Source organism: Thalia democratica, chromosome 6, assembly GCF_965202585.1.
Source record: "Thalia democratica chromosome 6, ktThaDemo2.hap1.1, whole genome shotgun sequence".
Taxonomy (NCBI): Eukaryota; Metazoa; Chordata; class Thaliacea; order Salpida; family Salpidae; genus Thalia; species Thalia democratica.
In genome coordinates, this window is record NC_139170.1 from 22,497,951 (window position 1) to 22,508,456 (window position 10,506).

Here is a 10,506-nt window from a genome sequence, read left to right on the forward strand (position 1 = left end):
TTTGAATTACTAAAATTCTAAAGTAACGTTTTTTCCTTTTATTATAAGGAACCTTTCCTGAAAATTTGAAGAAGATTGCTTGAAAAATGAAGGAGGAAATAGATTTTTGGTAAATTTTTAAATTTCCAAAAAAATTGACCCCAAAAAATTTGCGGTCCATACGTTTATATTGGAAAATTTTAATAAAAAATTAAATGTCTCAAAAGTAAAATTATATTTTTGAACTCTATAAAAACTGGCTTGTAGTTTGTACTAAAAGCTTTCATATAAAAGCCAAACTTAATTTTTGTAAAAAAAAATGTTGGACCCCCCCCCCCCCCCTATGGCTTTAATAGGGCTTTGATATTTTTAAATTAATAAAATTGTTGTTAATTAAACAAATTATATAGAAAAAAAACTTTATCTCGATAAAAGCTTACAGTATATTACAATATATATATATATATACACTTGTATGGAAGCACGGATTCATAAGGTAAAAAAAATTAACACCTGATTTCCATTCTTCTTAGCTTGTGGCAGACTTTTTCAGCTGATTTTCCAACAGTTATTATTCCGTTCAAAATTAGATTTTCACAAATAGGGAATGTGTCCGTAATACTTTTGCTTAGTTCGTACTCAACAGATTTTTCTGTTGAAAACATTTTGAGTTAAAAGAGTTTAAATCCTTAAAGAATTATTTCATACATCAAAGATAATAGCAGTTAATTATAAGAAGAAATACATGATGTAATTCGCTTAAGGTCATTGGGGTTATCTCTTTTTAAAATAGATATTCCTATTTTTAAATTAATACATACATACTTTTAGCTTTCATTACAAAACCAAAAATTTGTTTTAAAAGTGTTTGACCCCCTCCTATGCACTAGGACTAGACAACAAACTTTAAGAGACTTTGCAGAATGTATGCGCAAATGTTTATTAGAGTTTTATGCCAATTGAAATTACAACAATTCAAATTAATATTAAAGACTTAAGGAGAAACATTTTCAAAAAATAATTAAAAAAAGTTTTTGATTTTATTATAACCTGGTTTGTAGTTAGTCACAATGAGCTTCTGTTTCATTTTAAACAAATTTAATTCAACCTTTTGTTTATGAAAAGCAGGTTCTCTGGGAAAACCCAAACAAGGTGGTCATTCAACAGAAATTTGGTAAGTATTAAATTTATTGAAAAATAACAACACTTCTCTATATTAAGTTTATATACCCATACTAAATAAACTGTACTGTTATTTACTATATAAAATCTTTAAATAATTAAATTGGTTAACTTTCAATAAATTGAGAATTTTTTTAAGTGTGTTTGTTCTATTTCTACAATTTATTTCGTACTGACCTTTTATTAGCAAACATATTTGGTATCTAATGATTTTTGAACATTTATATTTCTACTTGTAATATAGTGTAAGCTTTTATTAAAATAAAGTTTTTTTCTGTATAACTCGTTAAATTAACAGCATTTTTATTAAGTTATAAATAACAAAGCCCTATTAATGTCTTTACTGTACTAATAGACTGACAATTTACGCTGAAAATACTTAACACTATATCTTAATCTCAAACAGGAATTATAACTATATCTACATGACAGCATCTAAAAAAAATCAAGTTGTTTACCAAATAGAATACAATCTGTTTAGTCTACTTGTGAAAGTGTTGCAATTAAAATAAACTTTGGCTTTTACAATGATTGCCAAAAAAGCATTACTTATTCAATGTCTAAACTTTTTAGACTGACTTACTAATGCTAAAAATTTACTATCTTCATGCAGTTATTCAATTATTATTCGATATTAACAATGCAGTTATTCAATTATGAATAAAATACCTTCATAAAGCTCAAGATGTTAATAAAATAAAAGCTATAAATAACTCAAATAAAAATGAACTACTTGTAAAATAAATAAAAAATGAATTATTAAATATACAAATTAAAACAATTTCTTAATACTTACTAACTTTTGAGAAGGACTTGCTGTCTTCAGCTTACATACAAATTAAATTATTAAAATAAATAAGTCAAACTTATATACTGTACTGCAGTGCTTCTGAAATGGGGTTCCGCGGAACCCTAGGGTTCCGCGACACCCTCTCAGGGGTTCCGCGAAGCCTTTCGAAATTTAAAAATAGAAATTTGAAAGTGAAAAAAACATAAATCATAAAACTTCAAAATAAATGGAACACATAAAATGGAAAACATATATAATTATAGCATTCATTGATTTTCTACAAACATTAAAACGAAACAAAGAAACTATATGCTGACTTAAACCTTATCTGCCTGTCTTCGTCTCAGTCTATCCAAAATCCAGCCGCGCATTGACATGCTTGTTGCTAAGAGACAAGTTCAAGTTTCGCATTAAATGTTTTTTATTAATTTTTGTTAGGCATCTTACCCGTTTATTACAGTAATCTGTGAGTTCGATTAGGTTCATGTTCATTTCGTTATTGTTTGTAGCTCTCATTTTGTTTTTATTAAGCAAGGAAAGATTTTTATGGCGTTGCAATTAATCGTGTTTGTTTTCGTTTTTGTATATATAGTATTAAAAAAGACCTATTGCCTCTGGCGCACTTTTAGTTTGACTTGACTTAATACTATTACAATTGATATAATTTCTTACAATGATATAGTTTTGCTAAAAAATAATTTTTCACTGAAATTCTTTTGTTTTTTGCAGGAAATATTATATTAAACTTTTTATGTAAAATTAAATTAGGGGTTCCGCGGAAAAGTTGAACTTTGAAAAAGGGTTCCGCCACTAGAAAAAGGTTCAGAAGCACTGCTGTACTGTATTAGAATTAGAGATGTACTGGACTCACTATCCGGGTCTGGATCCGGCCGGATATTGCCATTTTTGTCTGATATCCGGATCCGGCCGGATTCTAATTTAAAAAGAAAGTCTGGATCCGGCCGGATTCTAATTTGAAAAAAAAGTCCGAATCCGGTTCTGGCCTATTCGGATCTGGTTAGTAAAAAAATGCATACAGATAAGTATTTTTTTAAAAACAAACCCTTTGTAAATCAAAAAGAGTCATTTTCGTCAGTTAAAATTAAACACCTACCGTGATTGGCTCATTTTGAACTCGTGACTAATTTATGTTTGTTTACATTTAAAGTATGAAATAAAAATTTTAGAAATGCAACTCTTTACCTATGTTGTAAAATTAAAAACTTTACTACCAAATTGTAAGGCTAGTTTAAAGAATTTTTGAAAAACTCAGGCTAGTTTTCTTTTAGATGTTCAATGAGTTTAAGCTGATCAAGTTTTCAATATTTTGTGATTTTCTAGTTAATTTTGTTGAAGAACTTGATTTTAATTGATTTTAGATTGGTAAGGCTATAGGGGGGGTCCTCCTTGATTTTTACAAGTTGATCATATTTAAAAGATTTTAATCTTAGCTACCAGATATTGTTTCTGTGATGTACTTTATCTTTCTATCAATTTTCCTTATACTAAATTTAAAGTTATTCATAGTTTTTTGTTAGCTTTTATAGAAATGAAGTTTTGAAACTATAAATGTAAGCTCTACTTTTTATGTGAAAAATAGTGATGTACCGGACTCACTATCCTGGTCCAGATCCGGCCGGATATTGCCATTTTTGTCAGATATCCGGATCCGGACAAATCTTGATATGAAAAAAAGGTCAGGATCCGGTTCCGGCCAGATTCTAATTTGAAGAAAGAGTCCGGATCCGGTTCCAGCCGTATCCTAAATTGAAAAAAAAGTCCGGATCCGGTTCTGGAAGGGTTCTAATTTGAAAAAAAGTCTGGATCCGGGTTTGGCCAGACCTGAAATTGTGAGTTCAGTACATCACTAATTAGATTTCAAAATTAAAATTATCAAAAAAGTATTAATAAATGGAATACCATATTTAATCAAAATTAAGCTTGAAATCTTAACACAAACAAAATGTGTACTAAAATATGTTGAGTCATTTCTAAACAGTATTTTTTTTACAAATTTAATTTAAAGGTTTTCAGCTATTTTATTTATAATATTGAACATAAATTAATTTACTGATGTTTAATAAAAAAAATTTTTAATTAGTTTAAAATTTTTTGTTTAAATAAAAATATTAACATTTGGTTTTAAAAGAGGGTTGATCATGCCAATTCGATCATCAGACAACAAGTTTCAGTAGACTGAGACCGGTCTCAGTCTACCAAAACTTGTGGTCTGATGATCAAATTGGTATGATCAACCCTTTTGTTAAATTTGAGCTTGTCTCACGGCAAACGAAAGTCCGGACTTCTGTTCTGCAGACTTTTGCCGATGTTTTTTGTTGATTGTTTTTAAAAGAGCTTGAAATTGTATTTAAAAAAGTTTTAAGTAATAATTTTTTTATTAGCTTATAAAAGACAGAAAAAAAAAACTAGTAAACAGTATTACCTCCATTAATATTTTTTATGGATTTTTTCTCTTTACACTTATTATTTACTGTTGGAGGCGAGGTGTCAAAATGAGGATTCTTTGTAGCAACTTTAGAAACTAGTAGGAAATTAGGCTTCTTTTTGTTATTGTTGAGACTTATTGGTTTCTTTTTGGCAACTAGATTTTTATTTATTAGTAAGACTTATAATAAAAATTCAAATTGAAATATTTTATAACATTTAATTTTACTGTACTTAAGCTGATTAAGGCCATAGGGGGGGTCCGACTTTTTTTTTTACAAAAAATAACTTTGGCTTTTATATGAAAGCTTTAAATACAAACTACAAGCCTGTTTTTATAGAATTTAAAAATATCATTTAACTTTTGAGATATTTTATTTTTTGTAAAAAGTTTCCGATACAAAAGTATGGACCGCAAATTTTTCAGGGTCAATTTTCTCGGAAATTTTAAAACTCACTAAAAATCTATCTCCTCCTTCATTTTTTGACCTAGAGACTTCAAATTTTCAGGAATTGTTCCTTTTAATATTTTGAAGAATCCTAATGTTGGAATTTTTGGAATTTTGAAAAATAAAAATTTTATCCACAAAAAACTAAAAAAAAGGGTAGTTTTTTGACAATAATTTTTTTTTTTACTCAAAATTAAAAAAAATCCTACAATAGATCTCTTTAAAGTTTAATGATACACATTCTGTAAAAATTTGAGAAAGATTACTCAAAAAATGAAGGAGGAGATAGATTTTTAGTGAAATAGTCTTTTTTTTGCATTTTTAGTTTTCGCCTTCCATAAGGAACCTACTGAACGCCCTTTCTTTGATCGCTTAAATCTAAAAAGTTACTTTGAGTTTTTTTAAGCGGTTAAAAGTGTCTGATAGCTCAGATTAAGGGCATAGGGGGGGGGGGTAAACACCCTTTTTTAGTTTTTGATCTTATTTTATATAGTTTTTACTAAGCTACAAGATGCTTTTTACAGATTTAACAAATTCAAATTAATTTTTGAGATATAGCCGGTCAAAGTCGGAGGCAACAATAGGATCCTTATGGGAGGCGCAAACTAAAACGGCAAATAACTAGAAATTACTAAAAATCTATCTCCTCCTAGGTTTTTTGAGATAACTACCTCAAACTTTCAGGAAATGTTCCTTGCAGTATTTAGAAAATTCTGTCGGAACAGAGTTTGAAAAAATTAAAAAATAAAAATTTTATAACAAAAAAACAAAAAAAAAACTGTTTTTTGTTTATTTTTTATATAAAATTTTTATTTTTTATTTTTTTCAAAATTCCTTCCGACAGAATTTTCTAAATATATCAAGGAACATTTCCTGACAGTTTGAAGTAGTTATCTCAAAAAATGTAGGAGAAGATAGATTTTTAGTGAAATAGTCTATTTTTGCCGTTTTAGTTTGCGCCTCCCATAAGGATCCTATTGTTGCCTCCGACTTTGACCGGCTATATCTCAAAAATTATTTTGAATTTTTTAAATCTGTAAAAAGCATCTTGTAGCTTAGTAAAAACTATATAAAATAAGATAAAAAACCAAAAAAGGGTGTTTACCCCCCCCCCCCCCCTATGCCCTTAAATTCTACAAAATAAGATCAAGTTGTAAAAAACAAAGTGGACCCCCCCTATGGCCTTAAAATTAACTTTTATGCACTCTTCATGATTGTAAGTTATAAAAATTAAGCAAGTTATATTTACAGTTGGTATTTTTAATAAAAAAATCTCACAAAGTTTCAAATAACTTTTAAAGTAATATTTCTAAAATTATGTAAAAGTATAAAATTCAGTAACTACCTGGCATGATGTTGTACCAATACTGAGCTCAAGTTATATAGTTAGCTTTATAATCTTATTAAGGCCATAGGTGAGGGGGGTAAACCATGTTTTTTACAAGTTGATCTTATTTTATACAGTTTTTTCTAAGTTTCAGATGCTTTTTACCGTTTTTAAAAATTTGAATTATTTTTTGAGATATGATCAGTCAAAATTGGGCCGCATAATAGGTTCCCTATGGGAAGGAAAAACTAAAACAGCAAAAAAAGACTATTTCATTTAAAATCTATCTCCTCCTACATTTTTCCAGCAATCTTCTTCAAACTTTCACATTCTAATCTTTATACCATAACAAAAAAAGTTACTTTGGAATTATTATTTTTTTTTTAACAGAATTTTTTTGAAAAAAAAACAACTTTTTTTTAATATTTGTGATAAAATTTTTATTTTTTTAAATTACTAAAATTCTAAATTAACATTTTTCCTTTTATTATAAGGAACCTTACCTTATTTTAAGAAGATTGCTTGAAAAATGAAGGAGGAGATAGATTTTTAGTAAATTTTAAAATTTTGGAGAAAATTGACCCCAAAAAATTTGCGGTCCATACGTTTATATTGGAAAATTATAACAAAAAATTAAATATCTCAAAAATTAAATGATATTTTTGAATTCTATAAAAACTAGTGATGTACCGGACTCACTATCCGGGTCCGGCAGGATATTGCTATTTTTGTCTGATATCCAGATCCGGCCGGATCTTGATATGAAAAAAAAGTCCTATCCGGTTCCGGCCTATTCGGATCTGGTTAGTAAAAAAGAGCAAACAGATAAGTATTTTTTCAAAAACAAACCCTTTGTAAATCAAAAAGAGTCATTTTCGTCAGCTAAAATTAAACACCTACCGTGATTGGCTCATTTTGAACTCGTGACTAATTTATGTTTGTTTACATTTAAAGTATGAAATAAAAATTTTAGAAATGCAACTCTTTACCTATGTTGTAAAATTAAAAACTTTACTACCAAATTGTAAGGCTAGTTTAAAGAATTTTTGAAAAACTCAGGCTAGTTTTCTTTTAGATGTTGAATGAGTTTAAGCTGATCAAGTTTTCAATATTTTGTGATTTTCTAGTTAATTTTGTTGAAAAACTTGATTTTAATTGATTTTAGATTGGTAAGGCTATAGGGGGGTCCTCCTTGATTTTTACAAGTTGATCTTTATTAATAGATTCTAATCTTAGCTACCAGATATTGTTTCTGTGATGTACTTTATCTTTCTATCAATTTTCCTTGTACTAAATTTAAAGTTATTTATTGTTTTCTTTTAGCTTTTATAGAAATGAAATTTTGAAACTACAAATGTAAGCTCTACTTTTTATGTGAAAACTAGTGATGTACCGGACTCACTATCCGGGTCAGGCCGGATATTGCCATTTTTGTCTGATATTCGGATCTGGCCGGATCTTGATATAAAAAAAAGTCCAGATCCAGTTCCGGCCGGATTCTAATTAAAAAAAAAAAGTGCGGATCCGGTTCCAGCTGTATCCTAAATTGAAAAAAAGTCCGGACCCGGGTCCGGCCGGACCCAAAATTGTGGTCTGGTACATCACTAATAAAAACTGACTTGTAGTTTGTATTTAAAGCTTTCATATAAAAGCCAAAGTTAATTTTGGTTAAAAAAAAAAAAGTTTGACCCCCCCCTATGACCTTAATATTTTATGTCTTTTTTAACCATAATTTTAGGTTAAAAATCAATGCTATTAGTCTAATATGTTTTGTCTAAAAATATACTTTGTTTTTAATAAGCTATGTATATGCATAAACAGAATTAAATATATTTATCATAAACTAACACAACTTAAATATGTAATTGCTTTTATTAAAAAAATATAAAGGGATTATATCACTTAAAGTTTTATGTGTTAAGTTTGTTCTTACTACATTTTGACATTGAGTTAAAGATCCTAATTTTTTGTATAATTATGAACATATGGTTTTGTATTAAATTGTAAACTAAATAATTGTTAAAGACTATAAAGTGAGTTACACCTTTTTTTGCAATTTAGTTTTATATATTTATACTCTTTATAATTTAACAAAGATACCTAAAGGTTAAAACAGGTTCTTGTTTACAACTTAATTTCTTTTTAGAAAAAAAGATAATTTTTAGCCTAAAAATGTGGTTAAAAAAGACATCAAATATAAATAAGAACATAAAACTAACTATATAATTTCAGCTCAAAACTGCAGGGTTGCCAAAAGTGTTTGGAAAATTTCCTCCAGGTTTTCAAAAGTACACAATTTTGGGTCTATTTTCAGTTTAAAGTTAAGTTTAAGCAGGGTTCGTGCGCAAAATTTTTTCATTTAGCCTGACTGAGACCAATTTAGCCTGACATTTTTTCAAAGTAAGGAAAATCCCCTTTAGAAGTCATTTTAGGTATCGGGGGGTCTTGATTAGTACTATTGTAGTCTCTGACTTCAGCCAGCTTTATCTCAAAAATATTTTGAGCTTTAAAAATCTGCAAAAAGCAACTCATAGCTTAGTTACAACTCAATAAAACAAGACTAAATTGTGAAAAAGGTGATTGACCCCCCTATGCCCTTAACATAACAAATTAAGTGATAAGTTTTAAAACAAGTGTTATATCTAATCTATTACTAGTGGAAAAATTTAATATATACTACTAAACGCAATAGTTTAAGTAAAAACATTCTAACCAGAAGATTTATAATAAAACGACGTGGATTGTGTGTTTTATTAAAATTTAAAATGAAACACTTACACAAGTATTAAAATAAGTAACAAGTGTTTATTATAGTATTTTGAATAATACTTAAAACTGATACATAATTATAAATTGTAAAATCTAAATAAATACAGTAATATTGACGTCGTTTTAGATTTGAAAAGCTTACACTGAAATTTAAAAAAAAACCTTTAATGTTTTGTTCTTGTAAAGAAAAATGAATTGTACCTAAAATTTGTACTCCCACAAAACTTTGTACTTTTATCTTAAAGCTAAGTTTTAGTGTTGTGATTATCTCTTATAACTATAAACAAACAGTAAAATACATGAATAAACTGCTAAGAGTTTTAATCTAAAAAGTATTTAGTATAAAGCCTTTAAATTAGAAATTAAAACAGTTCAACCAACTAAGCTCTGAAAACCATAGCTGATGTAAACGAACTCAAACAAACAGTTAGGTTGTTAAACCAAACTGTAATGTTTATACTGTATTTGTTTTATGAATTTTCATAATTATGACGTAAATAATCTACTCAAAACAAAATAATGAAAATTCTTAAAAAAATTTTAGAGATTCAACAAAAAGTGTTAAGCATTTATTTTTACAAATACTGACTGATTTTGTCTTTAATAATTAGATCTTTATTTAGAAATAAATTCACATTTCAATTTGATCTTAAAAAGATTTCTCATTTTTTTTAATCAAAAGTTTTCAAGCATTTGAACTGAGAAAAACTGAGATTCTCAAATTTTTACATGAAAAAACTAATTTAGCCTGACGTTTTTAAACTTTTTTCAAAAAAACTGATTTAGCCTGCACGCACAAACCCTGTTTAAGGTAAGAAACTGTATTAAATAAGAGCTACTTTAAATGTGTTTTTAAATAAAAGAATATTGATGATGACAAAAGATATTTGATAGATGTTTTGATTCAAATTGAAATTTTACTACTTAACATAATAAGTTGTTAAAAATTCCAGGTTTTTCCAGGTTTGAAGGTTTTTTGGCAATCCTGATACTGGTGTGACATCATGCAAGGTTATAATAACTACCTTTAAGTTTTTTATTTTAAATATTTTAATTGTAACAAAATTTTTACTGAACTAAAAACTGTTTTTTCCTTAATTATAAAACTTTTTTTCAATATAATTTATTGGTATACTATATAGTAGTAGTTAGATAATAAATAATTTTATCTTTTTGTTCAACTATTTCTTATTTCAACTTTCTTACTTTTGGAAAGAACTTTGTGTCCAGTTTTTTTGTTTTTCTGATGGGATACTTTAGACATTGGTAAATAGTTGTTTGAAAATTTAGATTCAATAAATGTCCTTGTACTTTTTGGTTGGGATAATTTTCTTTTAGCCACTTTAATTTAAAAACACTACAACTGTAATTTTATTTATTTACTAAAATTATTTTATATAAACATTATAAACTAAAGAAGTTCTTGACAAAATAATCTAAATATTAAAGTTATACTATTTTTAATTTAAATTAAAAACTATTAAACTAGTTTTTTTAGTCTGTTAAACTAGTTTCATTTCCTAGAAATTAGTTGGAAGCAGCTTAAGGTTGTTGAAAAAGTAAAA

The 10,506-nt window shown here is 27.4% G+C and overlaps 1 protein-coding gene across 1 annotated transcript in view; it reads right to left on the reverse strand.

The window, feature by feature from the left end:
* LOC145838897 (uncharacterized) overlaps window positions 1–10,238 on the reverse strand; it is a 47,202-nt gene extending 36,964 nt beyond the window's left edge. The window contains exons 1-3 of the mRNA XM_082946518.1: window positions 10,148–10,238; window positions 4,395–4,553; window positions 493–631 (exon numbers count right to left, since the gene is read on the reverse strand). Coding sequence (XP_082802644.1) covers window positions 493–631; window positions 4,395–4,553; window positions 10,148–10,205 — 356 coding nt within the window. The 5' untranslated portion in view covers window positions 10,206–10,238. The remainder of the gene's footprint in view (window positions 1–492; window positions 632–4,394; window positions 4,554–10,147) is intronic.
* Between the last annotated feature and the right edge of the window lie 268 nt (window positions 10,239–10,506).